We start from the raw sequence: 22738 nt of genomic DNA, 5'->3' as shown, positions 1-22738 counted from the left end.
ACTATTGATAAATGATATACAAAAAATATTAAAAAATCATTATATTGATATCTTTTGATTTTTGATATTTATAATAACTTATTAAGGGTAGATGATTCCTTTTATAATAAGTTATATTAAGTAGTCATTTTTGAAAAATAGTATATAAAAATTTTCATTATAGAGTTTCATTATATTATTGTCTTGCAATTATTATTATTAATTTTTATCTTGTATCTTTTACCCAATAACATGTGGTGAATATAAATTAGACCCATAAATGAAAGAGGTCTCCTCCCTGTCATTAGACACTGAATCAGATATGGATAATGATAATAAGAACTTTCTAGTTATTTTAATTAGTGGACTATTTAATTACGAAAAAAAAATGGAACAGAAATTTTAATTCTCTACAAATCGGCACACAGTGTAGCTAAACTTACTGACTTCTAAGACTATTAAGTTTGACTTTTTCTGAATTAACAGAATAATATAGAATAATTCTTGAAATATAGTATTTAAGTTAAATTTTGCTTTGCATGTACCTTGACTATTTAGAATTTCAGCAAATTTTACTTCAAATATTGTTAGTTTTTCTGTTATTCTTAATATATAGGTATAAAAACTATTATATAGTTTGTATATAAACTATAAATATTCTATCTATTATATATAATAATGAAATTCGAGATTAAATTACAATTATACTACAAACTAATAAAGATCATGCTCTTGTTCTGCACAAAGTCAAAAATCAAATTTTGATAGCCTAGTTATTATTCTTCTACACTGAGAACTGTAATAACCTGCGGGGGAAGAGTGCACTTTATGGGATAATTTCTGATGTCAGACTATAATGATGCGACGGAAAACTATACTTTATGGCATAATTTTTGATGCCATCTTTAAACACAAAGTTAAAGTACCGAACTACCGTAATCTGATTACCAAATGTTTGTAATATTATTATATATACAATTATTTATGTATTATTTATGTATAAGATGTCTAAAGACTATAGTCAAAATATTGGTAATAACAAAAAATTTTTAAAAAAATTTAAAAAGTAAATTATTGTTTAACATTGATCAATTAGCTATAACATAATATATATTGTTTACTTCTAATAACTTAAAACAATATTTGATTACTTTGTTATATTTATTATTTTTATATTAAAATTTTTATTACCAATGATATATTGTAGGTCAGGCAGTTCTGTTTCTTAGGCTAAACTCTTCTTGTTGATATTTTTACATTTTAAAATTAAATTTATTTTGAAAGATATATAATTTAATTAAAGAAATTTTAGTAAATTTCAAATACCAGTATTACAGATTTTCTTATTATTTATAAACATTTACAATACATATCAATACAAATTTATTTCTTTTTATTTTATACCATTAAAGTCTAATAGTTGTAATTAAAATTATTTTTATTATTTTTAATTATATAGCTTCCTCTATATTTAATGTTTTATGTTAAACATTATAAAAATGTATTAAAGATTTTCCATCGAATAATTTCAAATCGAAAGACTTAAACAAGCAACTTGCCTTTGCAACAATTGACTATGCATGAGAAATTTACGACTGCAATACACATGAGCTATGCCGCCACCAGCCAGCGTAGTAGCTATGTTGCCAATGCCTAGTGTAGTTAGCGCTGTTGTTGTATTTGCTGCTAAAGCAACTTTGGCTTTATGTTCATTTATTTATTTGTTGCTATTTGTTAAAAATTGTTCATAAAATTTTTTTTATTTACTTTTAGTATCACAGTGTACGTTTTATATAGATTTATGTATTTTTTTCACAAAAGCGGTACCATGCACCGGTGTGCACAGCAGCAGCAGCAACAACAACAACAATAACAATAACATGTCAAAAGCACAAATTGCAATTTTTACATACATTTGTACATTTATACGTTTTACGTTTCACATTTTATATTTTATATCTTACATTTCATTTTTTATTTTTATTTCTTTACAGTTCAGTTCAGTGCGTTGCGGTTCGTTGAAGGCACTGCTCTTTGGCATTTCTATATAAAAATTTTTATTGTTGTTTTAATAAGCACAATATCAGCAACAACATCACCAACAACAACACTAAATGAATATCTGTTATGTTTGCAATTTGTTGTTTATACATTTTAATATTTTTTTTTTGGATATAATTTTTTTTTTTGCTATTTTAAAATAGTGTTGCATAGCCTTTGTTAATATTGCAAAATTTTATTTTGTTATTTTTTTTTGGATTTCTGTAGATTGCGTTGCATCTAATGAAGCATTGCAAAGTTGCAATGCTTTCACTTTAGTTACTGCAATACAAAACCAACCATTTTTTATGAAAAACGTTGATAGTTGTTGCTGCTGAAGTGACAGTAGAGCAACTGTAGCAAAGATGTTAATGCACCGCATCAGTTTAGATTGCATGTTGCATGTTGCTTATGCATTTTATAGTCTGACATTTGGACTTTAATGAGCGGAATTTCCCTTGATTGCATTTGGTTTTATACAATGAAATTTTGGACTTTTTCTAATATGAGAAACTTTACAAAATAATAAAATATTATTTAATTTTATAGTCATAATATATTATATTTTTTTGTATACTAACTTTCTTGCTTATTTCAAGTTCACTTTCATTTAAAACTGCTTTGAGGCATTTATGGTTAGTGCATTTTAATAGTTTATGATTAATAGCAATTGAATAAGCTATAAAACAATATTTTAAGTTTTTATTTTCTTATAATATATTATTTTATTGATTTTTATTTTCTATAATGTGCACAATAGTAATACCAACTGTCGCAAAATTTGAAATTACTTGCTAACAATAAAAGTCTGATATATTTTAAGTGCTTTCTGTCAAATTGACGCCCCGTTTAAGGCAAGCAATTGCAGTTGGACTAGCTAAACATTTTCTATGAAAATTTTCTATAAACACTTTCTAGAAACATTTCATAAAAACATTTTCTATAAACATTTTCTATTAAACTGTATTATATGCATTATATTTTATTATTTATAGTATGTTCGAAATAAAATACAGAATGTTTAATTAAAAAGAATAACACAAATGCATCTCAGCTTCTTACATTTACTATTTAAAGAAAACTCATTAAAATTTTAGTATAGAAAATTGCTTCTAATTACTATAATTACTCATTTAACTATAAACTTAATATTTTTTTACTTATAAGTTATCATTTTCAGTAATTATCTTAATTGTTACACATTTATTAACTAAAATTCTGTACGTAACTTAAGAGGAGCGACCAGTTAATATCCCGGCGCTACTCATGTACGAAGATCATGTTATGCTTCATGTTATAATTAAAATAATGTATACAATAAAAATTAATTTTTAAATAATACAATATATATTTTATTTATATATTATACAAAATAATTTTATTTCATTCCAATATTCAAAAATCATACAAAGAAGTACATCAAAAAGCTATTGCGATCTAAAAATCTATATCATAAATCAAATAAATAATATATTTTGTAATGATGCAATCGTTCAGCCATAAAAGTGCTGACACCTTACATCTGCTATCGATATAGAGCAGCAATTTACTTATAAGTATTTACATCCAATTGCTTTAGAATTAATTATTTTCTTATAATTGAATATATTCGAACTTATTCATTCAATGATCAAATGAATTCAATAATCCTATCAACTATAAATTAAATAGCATTTCATTACATATACATTTAAACATATATATATATTACATACACTACTTACAAATTTAATCCAAATCAATTAATTATTCAAAAGACTTTTTCTGAGTTTCCTGTTACCTTAGATTTAGCTAATTAATTATAATGTATGCAAGACATATATATATATATATATATCCAATACCATGGTTCGTTTTTGCGTCTTAATTATTAAGAATATTTAATTTTTAAGTATTCATATGACTCTATGAGTCAGTTTTATTAATAGTTATTAAAAATATTGAACGATCCATATAAAAAATTATTAATAAATATAATAAAATTCATAAATTATAGGTAAGCTAGGAAATTCACATGAAATGGTAAGATAAGGTTTGGGAACACCTAATGTGATTTGCAAAGTGGAAATTAAAATAAATAACAAATAGTTTTTGAAAGCATATGCAAATCAATTTTTTTTTATTAACGAAGTAATAAAAATAACGAAATAATAAACAATTATTGCTATTATATTTAGTATGGTATTTCAAAAAATTTAATTATTATGCATGCAATGCACCGTGTAACCAGGTATACTTACAATTTTCTACAATTGTAAAAGTATGTAACACTTGCATATAAAAATGCATTAAAATTTTAAAATACGAGTATTAATTACATTACTCATAACTATATTGAAGATTAAATCAATTAGATATATTCATTATTGATTTAATAAAATTTTAAGTTGGTACTAAATTAATTTGCCATTTTATTTGAATTTTGGTTTTTTAACCGGCTTGGGAACACGCCTTGTATTTGAAATACTTGAGCTTAAAATATAAAACGATTATAAACTAAATTATATAGTTATATGTTAATAAAAATGTTTTAATTTTCGTTAATAATTAGTATATATGACTATAATTAATTATTAATTCAATTACTTAAGCAGCTGCAAGCGGCACCTTAAGGTTAAGCTTACTGCAATACATACAATGACCTGTAGTTTTATAAATAAATCATAGATTAGATTGAAGATTATATTTTTCAATTTTTTTTTTTCGTTTTTAGAAACATAAAGAAGTTTTTTTAAAAAAAAATACGAGAAATTATGTACAAAACTTTTATTTAAAAATTTACATTGTATTAGTACAATTTTAGTTATTTTGTAGTGTTTATTTTGTGAAATGAATGTTGAAATTTTTAAATACATTATCTGTGAACACTCTAAATTTAGCAGATTTTTTCATCCGGGACACATACTTATTGGGCTTCATAACATATGGAACAATTTAAAGCTGTGAAAGGTGCTAATAGTATGTTTCCACTGGCTTCGTTAGACCATTTAACTTAGCTTAGATTGCTTGAATTACTTGAATCTCAAGTACGTTAACTGGTCTAACGAAGCCAGTGGAAACGTACTATAAAGTTCATTAACAACCTGATGAACAATTGAAATAGCAAGGGTTAGTACAATTGACAATCTGAGTCGAGGTGTATTGTACTCCCCACTTCATTAATAATAATAATAATAGTAGTAGTTTATTGTAAGTATTGTCAAATCCCTTATAAAGCGATGTGTTAAAACGCTAATTTAAAGAAGACGAGAAAAATTTTTTTCTTTGAACTGAAGAGATATAACATATTTAAATTGGTTTAAATAACCCCCTTAGTGATGACTCCCATACCTTTTAGGAAAAATGACATAAAAACAATTGTTTTATTGATTTCATTATCTCTATATATAATGAAATACATTATATATAGAGATTATTTGATTGTTTTAAGTTAAGTAGCTGTTAATAATTTGTTTGTTATTTAAAGGTTTTAGAAATAAAAAAATATATGTATATGCATATATACAAAGAAAAACACAATTTTTATGAAAGCTAATGCATTTAAATAACGAATACATGATATGTATAAACATTTATAAATACTCAATAATAAAAACAAAAGTAAAGTTAATTGACTTAAAAGTTAATGCAAAAGCTTAATAGTTTTTAAAATAATATTATAGAAAAAATTATTTATTAATATTTAAAATTTAAATGGAAAAGAATTAAAACATTTGTAACTAATTATTTATATATTTTTATACAATAGCACTAATGCAAAAATGCCATATAGTTGTAAAAATTGTCAGCAGTAAAAGTTTTTCATTATGTTATTTTAAATAATATTTCTGATTAGTAATAATTCAAAAATTCATAAAAGATTTTTATAATAATTTAATTTTTTTTTATATATATTAAATTTATATTCATTTTTGTTTAAAAATGAATTTAGTAGAAAACGTTATTTAAGTTTTTAGTCAAATAGTCTTTATCTAGAACTTTTTGTTCTAATTTAATGTTGAACTTTAATTAAGCAAAAATGTTAATACATATAAAAGATTAATATAAAAGATTAACACACATTTTTATATAATTGTTAATGTCAATTAATTACAAGTATCAGACACACATGCACTAAAAAAATTCCATCAAAAAATAATACTTTTTGAACTTTGATATTTTAACGTAACTATTACAGATTTTTTAATAATTTTTTTTTAAAATTATATTTCATGTTCAACGCACATGTGGACAATTTCCTGTAATTATTTTTAATTTTCAGTAATTTTTTTTGTAAATGAAAATTTTAGTTTCTGAGCTATTATTTCAAAATAAATTTTGTTATTGCAGGTACTTATTATATACATAGCATGTATAATATGAAAATTCTTTCTGGGCCATTTGCTATTATACACGTACTAATTATAGTATGGACTTATGAATGCTTTTTTTTTTTTAGAATTTATTTCAAGTTGTTAGTCTAAAATCACAAAAAATATTTTTTTTAGTTTCAAATTTTGAAAAATAGCAAAACATAATTATATGGTTGAATAAATATTGATTTTTTATCATTATGAAATTTTAAAATTTTACATTATTTATTTGTATAGTTTCTATAACAGATATTAATATTTAAATAAAATTACAGGCATATAAATAAATAGTACTAATAATTAATAAGATATAAATATTCAAATTTTTTTTACATCTCTCTTTAAATATTTTAACTGTATATTTTTATAAATATTCAATATAAAAATTATTCCTGATATTTAATCGAAATTAGCTCCATATTTTTAAAAAAAATTTACTATAAAAATTATAACTAATATATCATCGAAATTTGTACCTCATAGCACAGTACTAGAACATAATTTTAAGGATTGGATTAAATTAAAAATAATAAAACATTTACTATTATCTATTATATTTTTAATAATAAAGATAATATAGTCTACTAATCTGATTTGAATGCATATTAGTTCATATAAGATCTTTTCAAATACTAATGTCAAAGTAAATGTGTTTGTAGAACACCCAGTAATTGGATCATAATACAGTATGTATACAAAATCGATATTATCATATCATAATAATTCAATAACAATTTTATAAACTATATTATTATATTTCTAACTTATTAATTGATTTCTGCTAGATATTTTCAATTGCATCTATCATATAATTAAATATATTAGAAACCAAATAGTTCTACCATGTTAAAGACGCAACTCTTGCTATAATATCATTTAAAAAATATTACAAATATTTAAAAATATTTAAAAATTTTATAATAATTTAATTATAAATTACATTATCCCTGAATAATAGGCCTATGAATGTTTTAACTGATACAATTTAATTCTATCATATTAAATAGACAGTAATTCCTAAATTCTTATTTTTATATCATAAATTAGATTATACCAGCGATTTTAAGAATCCACTTAGATCCATTATGTTACCGAATAAAACTCAGGAGATCCAAAATCACGTTGAGCTCCCAGCAAAGGTTAAAAGGCGATTTAAAGGGAGGTTTTCATTGTAAATAGTAATTTGATTGCATGATTAATCGCCATTGCACAGATATACGACACCTTTTTGTATTTTATACAATTGTGACAGGAATTATTAATTCATTCAATATTCTATCTAAGTACCCAAAACGCTATGACCCGGCAATAAACGTATACCCTAACACTGATATTCTTACGGAGCAGCTCAAAGAAATTGTTCGATTTTTTTTAATATTATTTAATATAGGAACTAAATTATAATTTAATTAAATATTTTATAATTATGTATTATTAATTAATAGTTCACTCAATAATCTATTTAGCTCCTAAAACGCTATGACTTGGCAATAAAGCTACCACAACACTGATATTCTTACGGAGCAGCTCAATAAGATTGTTCAATGTTTTTTTAATATTATTTAATATAGGAACTAAAAAAATAAATTTAAAAAATATCCTTCAATATCCTTCATATCCATTTTAATATCCTTCTTATATAAGTCGACATTATTCTATATAATTTTTGATGCCTAATTTATTAGTTTCAATAAAAAATTATTAAATAAATAATAATAACAATAAAGAAATAATTATTAATTATTAACTAGAAATAACAGTTAAATAAAAACTTACCTTATTGACTTGCTGCAAAGTTTCTAACATGAGCTCCTTTTCCAATACAGAATCTAATGCCTGTACTTGATCGCATGATGCTTTGGCTTGCAGATACGAGGAAGCCAAAATGAAGAAGCCCAATACAAAGGACGATACAATAATCGTAAAAGCAGTGATTTTGGCGATTTTCACTGAATTCGATTGACGCTTGTAGGCCTGTAAAAATTATATATAAAAAAAATTTAGATAAAAATTTATTCACATATAGAAAAAAGTTAATTTTTTTTTAAACTACAAGCATATGCAATAACTAAAAAGATGTAACTACACAAATTTTACTTGAAGTGTAATTTAAGTGTAACCTTTAAAAAGCAATCGAATACCACGTTTTAACCTTGCAAAACATGACAATAGAAATTAAAGCCGAGAAAAGTCATAATGCAGCTACAAAATGTGTTAGGTTTTTGTTAATATTTTGTAGTTAAATAAAAATTAAGATTTCGTATTTTAATGTAAAGATTGAAATTCAAAGTCACTAAAAAGCAATAGCGAGAGAAGCAGTACAAATAATGTAAACTGAGACTCATAAACTAATCAACCTTAACGCTCGAGTGAAGTCAATGCGCTGCCGTAAAAATGACAAGATCATGACTGCGAAAAATGATTTCAAAGATGCAATAAAAAACTGGCGAATCGTTAATGCAAATTGTTAATGTTAATTTATGTGCAATAATAAAAAAAACTAATAATGCTAACTGAAATGGTGTCACCATGGCAGAGTGTCTGTCCGCCACATTAATTGTTGCAACAAAGCAACAAAGCAGCAAAGTGCACTCTACAAGCAACGAAGTGCAGTGAGACAATTTCGTATTTAATAATTATTTTTATTTTGAACTCATCAATTTTGTGGATAGTTTCTACTTGCCAGCTTAAGTTTATATATTATATTTTTTTTTGTTACTTAATGCTGAGACAACGAAATTGTTTTAAAATTTCGAAAACGTTATCAAAAGAAATTCGCCGTTCGTATCTCAAGTTCAAGTTAAGTTTAAGGTGAAATTTTAGAAAGCAACAAATATTTTTGTTTTTCAAAATATTTTTGTTTTTGGTTGTGATTTGCATATATTTTATTATTATTTATTTTTACTTGTATTTTTATTTTTATTTTGTATTTTATTTTTTTATAATGAGGATTTTTCGAACAATAGTGAAACTACAACAACAAAATTTTATTTTATATTATTTTAATTAATTGAATTTTTGCCTGATCATACAGCTGTTTAGAATATTGCCAAATACCCATCATCAATGGTCTAGGAAATAGTTCTTGTATTTAATTATTTGTCAATAATTATAATTCGTAAATAATTTTTTGAGACTGCAAGTACCAGGAATCGAACTCGTGTCCTGCCAACTGACCCAAAGCCGTACTTGAAAGTTTTATTAAAAAATTCACTTGCTGTATTTATATTAGAACGAAATCATAAACTAGCTGTAGAATAATTGAATTAATTAATTATATTTTTATATTTAATTGTTAAATTTCAATACTATTCTATTTGTAGAGGCAAATAATGTTGCATATATTTTTTGATATATAGATTTTTATTATTTATCTTATTTCATTATATATGTTTAAGGTTTACTGACTTATTTTTTTACATATATATATTTTTATATATTTATTTAAAGAAAATATTTACTACCATTTTAACATTCCTAAAGTTAAGTTCTGTAAAATTTGTTTTGAAAAAAAAAAGAGATTTTATATTTTTAGAGAACTGATGTGCTTTACTAATTGCAGTTAATTTAAAATTCTTTAAGTATTTTGCTGTTAAGATAATAATTGCTTTAGGATTTATGGTTGCTGTCACGGTGACCACAACATTGATTGGTAAATGCCAACAAGTGATTTCCTGCTTCAGCTTGTAATGCTTCAGGTAGCTCAAGCTCTCAACTAATTTGCATTAAATAAAAATGCAACGAAATGCATATAAAAAACTATAGTGTTTCCAGTGACAGGTTGGTTTCGCTGATTAGTGACGCTTGGCATTCTAAAGAAGTTGGCTAACTTGTTGTGGTTGTTAGCACAATGTACGTCATGTGTGCTTCTATACCAATACCACATCAAATGCGGATGTGCATTAATCAATTTTGTTCTTACACAAAATTCTCATAGATACTGTTAATTGAGTTTATGGTAGTAGTAATGATGGATTGAAAATATATAAACTTAAATGCTACAGACTTATGACTTCCGTTTGGTAAAGACTTTCCTTTAATTTCTTTAAAATTTAGGTTAAAATTTTAGTATTCGAAACGAAATGTACATTTTAAGATTGATGACTCCTATCTGAATATTTAATAAAGTATGTATGTGCATAAAGAGAAAACTTTTATAATCAATATTATAAAGGTTATTTTTTTTAAATTTAAATATGAAGAGTTAATAAAGTAAATACATATATATATATATGGTAACTTCTACTAATAGTTTCTTTCTTTTTCCATCCTTTATGAAAAACTTTATTTTAAGCTTTATTTTAAAATTAATCGTTCAAAAACTAAGAATCAAATTGAAATTTAGAAGAAAACTAAATTCCGTTGTTAATAGACTACTTCAAGTAAATGAGTAAAACTGTCAGTTTAAGGAACTGGTCTTCATTATAAGTATGACTCTTCTTAATAATTTAGAAAAGGAGAAATTTTGGCCTAAATTACCATCTCGACAGGATCTGTTTATTGCATATGACAGTATGTCATCTCTGCCTCGAAGGGAATAAGTTTTCTAGTCATATTTTTGGTGACTGTCCGGTGTTATCTTGGCCATGAGAACAATACTGAGATAGTAGCTTATACTCTTATCAGATTTTAAGAACTCTTCAATGAAGAATATTAGGAAGGGTCTGTCTTATATTGTAAGTTGTCGTCTTGAAAGGTATTAAATTGTCATTTATATTTTTTTGACTTTTCTGGTTAGTAGAAAGATATTGAGTGAGAGAACTTCTAGTATCTAATATATGGGTTGGCATGGAATACACAAAATAGCAGAAGACCTGGTGCGCCAGCGAAAACGTTTATCATATAAATGATAAAATTATTACTAATAAATACAAATACATTAATAAATAAATTAATTTATATATATAAAATAAATATGCTAACCATTGCCCTCCTAATATTCATTTTGCTTTCTTTTATTTAAATTAATTAATTTTTAGTCTTTACAAATTTTATATTTGATATTGTAATCAACAAAATCAATATGTCAAAAATAAGCATTTAATATATTTTAAAAGTGATGCCAATTTGTCTCAACCAGACTTATGCTGTTTTTTTATAACTCTGAAAGTAAAGATAACGACTAATGACACAATTTTTGTAGTACTGTTTTATATGGAATTTTATGTCAATTTTTCGAGCAAAATTGATGTTAATACTTAATAGTCTTTGTATTTAAGAATTTTTATTTATTCATTTGTTTTAAAAGTGATGAAATTTTGTTTCAACCAGACTTAATGCTGTTTTTTTACAACTCTGAAAGAATAAATTACGGCTAATGGTCAATTACGATTTTTTGGTTAATTTTTCGCGCGAAATTGATGTTAACACTAGACTTTACGTGAAAAGTCGTTGTATTTCAGAATTTTTTTTTATTTATTTGTTTTAAAAGTGATGCCAATTTATTTCAACCAGACTTAATGCTGTTTGTTTACAACTTTGAAAGAAAAAATTATAAAGTTTAATGCCAATTTTTCGCGCGAAATTAATTCAATACTACCCTTGACGTAAAAAGTCTTTGTATTAAAAATTTTTTTTTTTTCATTTATTTTAGATTTAATTATTTATTATATTTGAATTAAATATTTTTTTGCCAATATTTTAATTGCTTTGTATAGTGTTACATATATCAATAGTGATATATTTTATTTGATATATCTTTAATAATCTTTAGATTGTTAGATTGTTTATTTTTATAAAAATTTTGTAAATGAAAAGTGTATATGTAAATAAAATTTTAGTTTAATGATTTATTGAAAGATGTGTTAGCCAGGAAGCGATTTAATCACATGCATATTTGCACAAAATAAATACTGAGATGCTAAATTCAATTGTTCAATTCAACGGTAGTTCAGATAAGTTATATATATAAAAGTCATAAATATATTATATGCACATTTATTCATGTTATCTAAGGAATTTATTGAAAGCATACAAAAAATTTAATTGTTAATTGTTGAAATGCTGTTAATTTTATTGGTGGCAGTATAAATTGGCGATTACCTCAACGTATTCTTTTATTGTTGTTCGATTGTAGAATTTGAATTTGAATTTGTGTTGTGTTGTGTTGTGTAATTTCGTCAAATCAATTTCATATTGAAAATTATTATGGAAAAAAAATAATATAATATCAACAAAGCTATTTTTCAATTAACAAACGTAATATTGCAAATTTCGTAAGCTTTTTTGGCAGCAGTGCGGAATTTAAAGTCAACACTTCAAGAAAGGCAAAGGCACTTGCAAAAACCACGTCAAATCTTGGGTTCCATAAAGCATAATAGCGCGTTTGTTATGCAATCCAAAAAGTAACTGACAAATTATTGAAAAATCCAAAATCCGTACGAAATTGTATATTTATTTGCCAAATGTTTAGAATGTTATTATGAAAGCAAACAAACTTCATTTACTCGCAAATGCGAAATTTAACACAATTGGCACTGAGTTTGCGGCGGCGCGACTTGACACTCCTTTGAAATTCGCAGTCTTTGGAGATGTGTGAAAACTACACGGAATTGTTTTGAAGATGCAACGACGAAGGTGCGTGTTTGGTTTGTTTGTTGAGCTCATGCGATGAATATGCCCTCAACTTTATTTAACATACAATTGTCATCGTAAAATAATAAATAAAATATAAAATAAATAAACGAGAGATAATAAAAGATACTCAGATGTGTATGCAATAAAATGTGACTTGTTTAAAAGCTATAAGCTATAAGCGCAAAATAAGTGAAGGCTTTGCGAAATTTATGCAGACGTGTTATATGCAATTTTGTGCTGGTGTAGATGTTGGTTGGTAATCTGTGATGGTGAAAAGGTGCAAAGTGTTGAAATCTTCGTAAATTCGAAAATAATACAAAAATTTTGTAGAAAGTAGCACACAACTCATGTGACAATAGCGGTGCAACAGTTTTAGTGAGTACAGTGACTACAGTGATTACAGTGACTATGTTGACTACAGTGCATTTCAAATGTGTTACAAACAAAAGACTTAAGTGACAAACCTGATGATTAAAGTTAAAAAATCCCAGCTGCAAATATTTTAAACAAATAATTCATTCCAATTCATTTAATTTTTCACCGTTGTTGTTTGGATTGGGTTGGGTTGGATTTCAAAATGGTTTTGATGTTGTATGGATGCAGTAAATACGATACATTCATTTTGTTTTTTGGATTTTTGTAATGGTGTTGATTTTGGTTGTCGATATAAATAAAACCAAAAAAAAAAAAAAACAGAAAAACACAATGGAAAAATAACACATAACATCATTTAATTTATATTGACTTTTGTTTAAAATTATATAAAAAGTGTTAATAAGATATTCAAAACTAATAATAAATATAAGACGAGCTTAAGATAATGGATTTTTTTTGTTTTTCAGAAATTAATAGCTGTTATGATTAATGAGTTAATTTAGTTAAGCTGCTTAAATTGTTTTACTTTATTTTTTTAAACAAATAAATAAAAATCTTAAGTATAAAAATATTTAAATTAAAAATTACGAAATGTTATTATGATGTTCTAAAAATTTTGTGTTCTAAACATAAATTGGTTCTTTAAAGTGAGTAAAACTAATAAAATAATCTATAATTCAATAACTGCAGAAAAGCTCAAATATGGTAGTCTGGTATTGTAACTTTACGTTTTGGTGATGTGTGTTGTTCATCACTACACTTGTCATCACTATACTTTTCTTTGTGAGATTATGGAAAGGATTGGGTTTAGGTAGACAAATTTTAACCGCTTTATAAATGAATTTCCATCAAGTTATAGCTAAACTTTGACCAAATATTTGTCGGTAAGTCATCGAAAACTGTCTTAAAAGGATCCAGTATAATACTTTCTTTTATTGTATATTATAAGGTCCCAATTTCACTATAAGAAGCTATATGAAAGACATTTAAATGATATTTGTATATATTCCATATCTTATCATATTTGGAATCCCAAAGAGTATAAGAAAAAAATCTTAATCAGAATTTCGTTTAATTTATGTTTACTTTTGTAACCATAAAAGGGTTAAACCCTATATCTACTTAACCTTATTAATTAAGTTATAATCATTAAAATATTTCCAAAAGTGCTGAAAAAATTATAAATTATTATAAATTATAAATTATATATTATTTAAACATTGTATTGTATTTAAACATTTTATAAGTTCTTTTTGGTGTACTGCAGCTTAGTTGTCGGTAAACTTGAGAAGAGAATTAAGGAGAATCATGTGAATATTCTGATACCTTTAGTGATTATGGACATTGTATTCTAATGATACTTACTAATGGTAAGTCTATTTTGCAGAGTATTATCTAATATAACAACAGCATAGCCGAAATAAATAAAGCTTTGAAATTACATCATATATATGTAATTATGTATACGTATATATATATATATATATATATATAATGTATAATAATTAAAAAAAAATCTCGTTTAATTTAGCCCTGGAGCTTTATTAGTTATCTTCTTTAGCTGAGGTTTTTATGTGGTACTTAGTACAACCCAATTCATTATACTCCAAATATTTATTAATCTAATTATTTAGCTATTCTAATAAATACCAAAACAATTTAATGCTTATAACTACTGATATTTAGCTGCTGTATCTTTTTTAGTTATTTATTCAACTAATATATTTAAAGGCTTATGTGTGGTACTTAGGGTCACCCATTTCAATATATATTTATTATTCTAATTATTTAGCTATTCTAAAAAAGACTTCTATAATTAAATAGTTGTAATTACAGAAATTTTGCGATTTGAAAATTGTAGTTTGTAAATATTCCCTAAATATTTATTGATCCAATTATTTAACTATTATAATTGATACTAAAAAATAATATAATACTCCTAACTACTGAAATTTAGCTTCCTTAGCTACATCTTGAAATGATATCATTAAAGACTCCATGGTTTGTGTATAACTAAAGTATTGTAATTATACAATTTAATTAAATATATTAAAATATAATATAAATTAATTTTAAAAAAGGGTATCTGTTGTTCTAGGTGCTCAACGTTTTGAGATAGTGAGGAATATACAAGAGTGCATAGAAAAATTGAACAAATTAATATTATATTTACTTCCTACACAATTAATAAGCTTTCAAATATCTTTAATGAGATATTAAAAAATTATAAATAATTTTTCCTACCCACAGTAAAATTCCAATTTGAAAAATTCATAAACAAATAAATTTCAGTTTTAACTACAACAATGAATTGTGATTGTGTGGCAATACTGTGAAGTGTAAAATTTTCTGCTTTACTGCACAGAGTAACCAGTTTGTGGGTACATGGCACCAATGTCGTAAGTTTCGGTTTCGAGTTATCATGATGAAAAAATCTACTTTGTAAATCACTTCTATATTAGCTGAGTGATTTTTTTCCAGCTCTGTGTATTTTTCACAAATATATGCATACACTGTGAAGTATCTATAAATGTGGAAATATTTTTTCAATTATTTTTATAAGTTTTTTTCTAATTTATAAGAAAATTGAAATGTGGTGTAAAGTAAATATCAAACGTGACTACGAAATTAGCAATGAATTCAAGTTTTTTTTTTTTTGTTTTACTATGCAAATAATACAGTACTAAAAAATATTAAAAATTTAAATACGGCTTGAATCTCAAATTAGTACAAATCTATTTGCACTTCGTTGAGAATTAGTTCAGCTCGTTTCCAGCATAAACTTCTAGATACAAGTTTATAAATGCAAATTGAATGTTAGCAAAGCTAGAATATAAAGATGAGAAATTGTAAGAGGGTGTCGTCACTATTCCAATATCTAGAACAATTTCTTCTGTAATTATAGTTTTCTAAACTACAGTTCTTATATAAACATTTATAATTTATTTTAATAGCAGATGATAACTGAGTGATTGAAGACTCTATATAGAGAAACGCAAAGGGTAATCATTATTTATGAAATGGTTTTTATTGTAATTTTTATTAGCATATCAAATTGCAGTAATTAAAAATTATCGGCAGAGAAAATCTTTATTTTAATTGCTAAGCTTTTATTTTATGTATAAAATATATTAATATGCGCAATAAATGCGAAAATATTACCGGAATATAATGAAATTTTTCTAGAATAATGGAATTTCCCAAAATATTCTCTATACGGAATACGATACAATGATTTCCATGCAAATTTAGACAGACGCCAGCAACAGTTGCTGTCTTATCTGAGCGCTACTTGAATTGTAAATTAAGTTACCAAAACATATAAAGTGAATATGTTGTCGATAAAAACGTTGTTTTCTTAGTTAAATAAAAAACTACTTCTGTTTATGTAAATAATAAATGGCATAAATATGTGAAGATGTACAATATTTGCTGCCCTGGTGCCACAAACCTAACTGAAGGTGAGGTTTTGTATGAAATCTCATTGCATACAATATGAAATCTGCTGAAAAAGCAAAGCATAAAGACTCACACAAATGAACTCGCGAACTGAATGACAATTATTTTGCAATTTTTAAAATTATGTGCATTGTTAAAGACCTTTCAGTTAAATTGTTTTTAGGCTAAACACGCTTTTTAGTAGCTGCACAGTAGCAGAAGCAACAATAAATAATGTTGCAATCACGTTTTTGGGTCTCATATGTTGCTGACGTTCAGCTTCAATCAAGTAAAATCCGACTCTGTAAGATAGTTCATTGCAATACGTTTAACTGCCATCAAATGCACCCACCACACGCTTGCCTAAACTTATCAAAATTCTAATTAAAATACTAGTCATGTACTGCAATCAGAACAGAACTGCATTGATGCAATTTATGAATATTGCAGTTGCTACTGTGCATGCCGCTACCGGCAGCAAAAATAATCACGTTTTCTGTACTCAGTCATCTTTAAGATACAGAATTTGGAATTCATATAAAACATTTAATAGTATTCACATATAAAGTGAACACCAAACAAAAATATATTCTTTAATAGCGCAAAAAATTAAAATATTTGAGGAATTCAGAAAATAAATTAAATAATATTATTCGCTTATTACTTTCTGGACACCTTAGGTGACTTTTAAACCTCAAAAGGCATGCGTAATGCGAAAACGTATCTTTAATGTCAACAAAAATATGTTAATGATTTTATTTTGAAGCCAAAACAAGACGTAGTTTCAGTTGACAAATGTACTGAGTCATGGAGTATGGTTGGGAAGAAAACTGAAAGTGGTTTATTTATCATTCAAATCGTAATGAATACTCAAACAGTGCCATTTCCTTTCGATTTGCTGATGTGGTTTCGAATTTCCAGCTAAAAAATGCCTGTCTAATAAATCTTTCTTTTATCGTTTTGAAAGTGACTCAGTAGAAACTGTTTGATATTTTATATTTTAGTTTTTATGGGGTTTAACATTTTTGAATTATGGTTCAAAGCTTAATGGATTTCAACTTTTAAGAAAAAAAATCTCTGAGTATTAAATCTTTTTTTTTTTTTTTTTTCAGTTGAAAGTGGGTCTGTATGTTGTTGTGAAATATGATTGCATAGGGATTAATAACAAGTAAATAAGTCCAAAGTTGAGGATTTGTTAATGTTTAGCAAGTATTATTAGTTATATATAAATAAAAAATTTTAACTTAAAATTATCTTTAATTTATAGATATGAGTACACGTGATTTAGAAAAAATTAATTTGAATTTGCAGAACAGCTGTTGAGTGTATGATATCAAATTCCGCAAAAATAAATTAAATAAATATGAATTATTCACTGGAGTCTTATTACTTTTTTTTTAACTAAAATTATTGTTTATTACATCTGTTTTAAAAGTTCCACAATAGTTATGAAAATAAAATATTTTTGGAGTCATACTTTTCTTAGAATAAATTGCTAGTCTGTAATATAGATTGAATTCTTTTGATATTTGTTTATTGAGATATATATACACATGTATATATATCGAACTATATTATGAAATAGCATAATAGTTAATTATTACAATTTTATATTCTATAGCATTCTATACATTCTATAAAATCTCAAAAATAAATGTTGATCTCCCTAAAGATAATGAAGTATCAATAAATAGATAGCAAGAATTTTAGATAGGGAGTGGATTATTCTACAAAGGTTGGTATTAAATAAACCTAAATTGAAACCTAATAATTTGACGTAAACTATTTTATAAGAAGGTACAAGAAATGCTTAAGAATAGATAGCAATAAGTCAGGGTAGTTGTATAGAGGTTGCTTCTAATAAACCGAAATTGAAAACTATAATTTGACTTACACCAGTTTATGAATACGTACAAATGGATAATGATACAAATGGTTATATAATGCGTACACTGTTCTATAGATACTGATGATACTGATATTATAATCGAAAAATTTTATTGCATGAACTCAAATTGAACATTTGAATAAGGCTATTTTTTATAAGAAGTACAAAAGTGTCGAATTCTAAAAATATACTCAATAAAGGATATTTAGCAAGAACTTTTTAAAGGAAATGGGCTGTTCTATAGACTTTTTTCTTAATTAAGATAAATTACTGATTGAAAATTCGGCTCAATTGTTTTATATAAGAGATACAAGAGATATATGGATTGCAAAAGTTTAAGTAAGTAAGTTTACTTACTTAAGTAGTAAGTTCTCAGTTCTGATATAGTAAAAAAAATTGCTATACCAAGATCGAAATAATACTAGCTAAAAGAAAATACTAATCAAAATAAAGCCAAACTATAACTAAAAAGGACTAAATATTCCACTAAGATAATTTTATGTGGATGATGTATAGAATGGTCAATGTAACTAAATTATAGGTAATCAAAAATGCCTTATATATGTAATATATACTCAATTATAGTATACAATATATGAATCTTTTAAGACAGATAATATTTTAATTATATATATGGTATATATATATTTTTATTTTGTAATTTTATATACTATTTATAGTTGCTAAAGATAATTTGAATTAATTTAATAATAAGGAAATACAAAGTTATTGCGATTGAATGGGTTTAAGCTGAGTTATCTGAAAAACTTCACTATTATATTAAAATTAATTTTTATAGTCCCTGTAAGCTCCATGTAAGCTGAACCAAAAGAGTATATAAGATTTAATGAAATAGTTTGTAACCACACTTTTCTGTAGATATGCTTTTTATATATAGTTTATATATAGTACTAGCATTATTGCACAGTGATTTATATAAACTATAAAAAATATGATGTGGAAAAAAATATGTTGATCTTCATTGGTTTTGAATTTATTCCTTTAGATCCGTTTCTTATTTTATTATTTAAGTTTTTAATACATCTAATTTATTTATAACATATTATAAAGGATGTTGCATTTACATAATACGGTTAATGATTGAGTAAATGGAATTAAATTAATTTTAACTATAGTTAACTATAGTGCTGGTTTAATCATTCTAATTTCTTTTTATTTTATTTTTAAATTTTTTTAAATTTTATGTCGTTTTAAAAAATATAAAAATGAATTCAATTTCTTGTTAAAATTTAAATTATACTTAAAAATTAAAATTGAAATATATAAAAAAAAATATTAAAAACCAGGTCGAGAAACAAACTCAAAATTCACAATTTAAAATTTTTTCTTTTAATTTTTAAAATTCATTATTATTATAATATTTTTAATATTTCCTAATAATATGTAAAAGTCTTTTAATACTTTGATTTTGTATTCAATGTTTAAATTTTTCTTAAAACTTATCTCAACTCAAGTAAATTATTATAAATAGATACAACTTGGGTTAAAATAAATTTATTTTCTTTTAATTTTTAATATTTTTAATATTTTCATTTAATATGTATTATATAAAAATATAAATATTTAATTTTGATTTTTAAATATTTTAAATAAATTAAAGTGTTGAAGTTTAAAACTAAATAAAATTTAATATTTTCTTATAATATCTACTAGAAAAGCATTTTAGTGCTTTTAGTTTTTTGTAAATATTTTGAATAAATGAAATTATTGAAATTTAAGACCGCAGTAAATATTTAAAATAATTTCAAGCACATCAACAACAAATTATTAGAGTTTAACAATTTTAATAATTGAGAGTATTTAGTCAAAACGGTGTGGATTTTACAATGGCAATTAGTGTTTTACGCTACAATAAGCACAAAACGTTGCAATTATGACTAACACAACCAGATACTCGCATCAGATACTGTCGAAATCTTACTAAATACCGCATGCAGCCAATGCAGAGGAGAAAAAATCTCAAGATTTTAAAACACAAAAGTTGCTTAAGGCTTTAGGCGTAAGACCTCGCCTCCGTAGCACAGCCCAGAAGAGGCAACACAGTAACCCAGATTTGCAGCTTGCGGCTGGCTATGATAATTACAGCAAAAGTGAAGGCAAAACCGAAATGACAGATACGATGAAGCGAAATGCATTGAGGCCGCAGCCAAGACGCGCTTACCAAACTAACGAGTTTCTAAGACATAGTGGCTTCTACGGGCGCTCGAGCAAAGAATATATATACATTTTGGTTTATATTTAATGACGCTGAAAGTTAACTCAAATGTAATTAAAAGTACGAAACTCACAGATTTTTTTTTAGTACAGCGACAAATGTTATGTGTTAAATATTAAGAAAAAAATTTTCATTTGCTATGAAAAATTTTAGTAAAATTAACCAGTTTAATTGACTTAAAATTAAAAGTGTTCCACTTAATTTTTTTAATTTGAAAAAAAAAAAGTATTATTTTTTGCACTAATTGTAAGTTTTTCTTACCGGTGGAGCCTCGCTCGCGGTGCTGTAGACTTCGCTAGCAGCATAGTCTGGTTTCATTTGCACGGTTGCCATTGAGACGTTATCCTTCTCGGTCATGAGCTATTAATCCACAAATTAATGAAAATATTTCAATAAAAAAACTCCTTTATAGTGAAAACAAACGTTCACTTGGTTCTCATAAAATTTATTATCACAATTTAATTTGTCACAGTTCTGTTTCAATAAAAATTTTTTAAATATTTTTATTTCGAATTGTTTCACAATTTTCGGAAAATATTTATCACAGTTTAATTTGATTGTGCGCTTAAGGAAAGTTTTAACGTTGTTGTACCTTAAAGATACATGTACGTTTGCGGATATGGTAACGCGAAAAGTAAAAGGAGATTGAAGTTGATTTTAAACTGAATTGTTGTTGGTATTAGTAGTTGTTGTTGTTGCTGCTGCTTGTTGGGTTTCAAAGCTTGCAGAGTCCGTAATGCACGTCTTAATAGTTCGACTGCCACTCGACGTCTGAAGGTGTAAGCTGGCTCGGTATGAGATTTTTCTACCAGATTTCAAAATCATTTTGTTGTCGTTTTTGTTTTGTTTGCATGTTCGCATACAAACCGACACACATACAAACTCACTGAGGTGTTATGTATCTGAATGTGTGTATCAATGTGTGTATTTGTTAATAATTTTGTACTTCGTGTTTATGTTTGTGGTTAAAAAAAAAAAATGAAAAAAACGGCAGCAGCAAAAGCTTAATTTTAAAACTAAACAGCTCGCTACAATAACACAAAGTATTAGCGACTACATATCAACTACACATACACAAATACACATGCAAATATAAAAGCAAAGTCCAAAAACAAGCGCACACAAAAACCTACGAAAGAAAATATAAAAATAAAAGAAATAAATTAATAAACATATTATATACAATACAAAAACAAAAAACGAAAAAAATTTTTTTTGACTTAAAAAACATAAATATTAAACCCGCTTTTTTGAGTTGTGTTCACTTCGGTCTTCGGTCCCCCCAAGCGCAAATTTACCTTTAATTAAGTTTGCCAAGCTCATTTACGGAAAAAGTTGTTGTTTTGCCGCATTGACGAGCTCAGCTCAGCTCAGCTCAGCGCCTGTCAGTGTGTCTATGTAATATTTTTACACGTTATATGTCATTGTTGTTGTTGCATGAAGCGGCATTTGACAACGCAGCTGTACATTAAAATTCTGTCACAGCTGCTGCCCACCACCACCACCGCCATCATTATCATCATCGTCATCTTCATTTTCGCTGTTATTATCTACTTCTGCTAATTTATTTTGTTTTAAAAAGCACTCGTTAAATGGATTTATTTGCTTCACTCTTTTAAATTTATAATTCTTCTGCGTCTGCGTACAGTTTTAGTGCTAATTTTGAAGTTCTTTACTTTGTCATATAAACAAAAACTTAAAAATAATATAAAAATAAAAGCTTAAAATGTTTACCTAATGCTATACGTATATTATCGATAGGTACACCATTAACATATCGCACAGTGGGACGAACTAGTTTCTTTTGCGCCTACAATAAAGAAAAGCAGTGTCGTTGAAAGATAAACGGGTTTG

General features: G+C 25.4%; 1 protein-coding gene across 1 annotated transcript; it reads right to left on the bottom strand.

The window, feature by feature from the left end:
* Positions 1-1507: 1507 nt before the first annotated feature.
* On the bottom strand, positions 1508-21671 carry LOC119673002. The gene is made up of 4 exons (XM_038084231.1): positions 21146-21671; positions 13412-13438; positions 8144-8345; positions 1508-1680 (listed from the first exon to the last, which is right to left on the bottom strand). Exons 1-4 carry the CDS (start codon positions 21239-21241, stop codon positions 1508-1510), a joined length of 498 nt encoding a protein of 165 aa, XP_037940159.1. The 5' UTR covers positions 21242-21671.
* Between the last annotated feature and the right edge of the window lie 1067 nt (positions 21672-22738).

This window comes from Teleopsis dalmanni, chromosome 1, assembly GCF_002237135.1.
Source record: "Teleopsis dalmanni isolate 2A chromosome 1, ASM223713v2, whole genome shotgun sequence".
Lineage (NCBI taxonomy): Eukaryota > Metazoa > Arthropoda > Insecta > Diptera > Diopsidae > Teleopsis > Teleopsis dalmanni.
Note: the sequence above shows the minus strand (reverse complement) of the source record. Positions and strands in the feature narration are given on the sequence as shown.

Excerpts from the sequence above, each read along its gene's own strand:
- LOC119673002 (XM_038084231.1), bottom strand. The coding sequence starts at position 21,241 with ATGACCGAGAAGGATAACGTCTCAATGGCAACCGTGCAAATGAAACCA. Across the intron at positions 13,439-21,145 it reads CCGCGAGCGAGGCTCCACCG|CTGGGATTTTTTAACTTTAA; the intron begins GTAAGAAAAACT and ends AAATATTTGCAG. Across the intron at positions 1,681-8,143 it reads GCAGCAAGTCAATAAGGTAA|CCAAAGTTGCTTTAGCAGCA; the intron begins GTTTTTATTTAA and ends ATGAACATAAAG.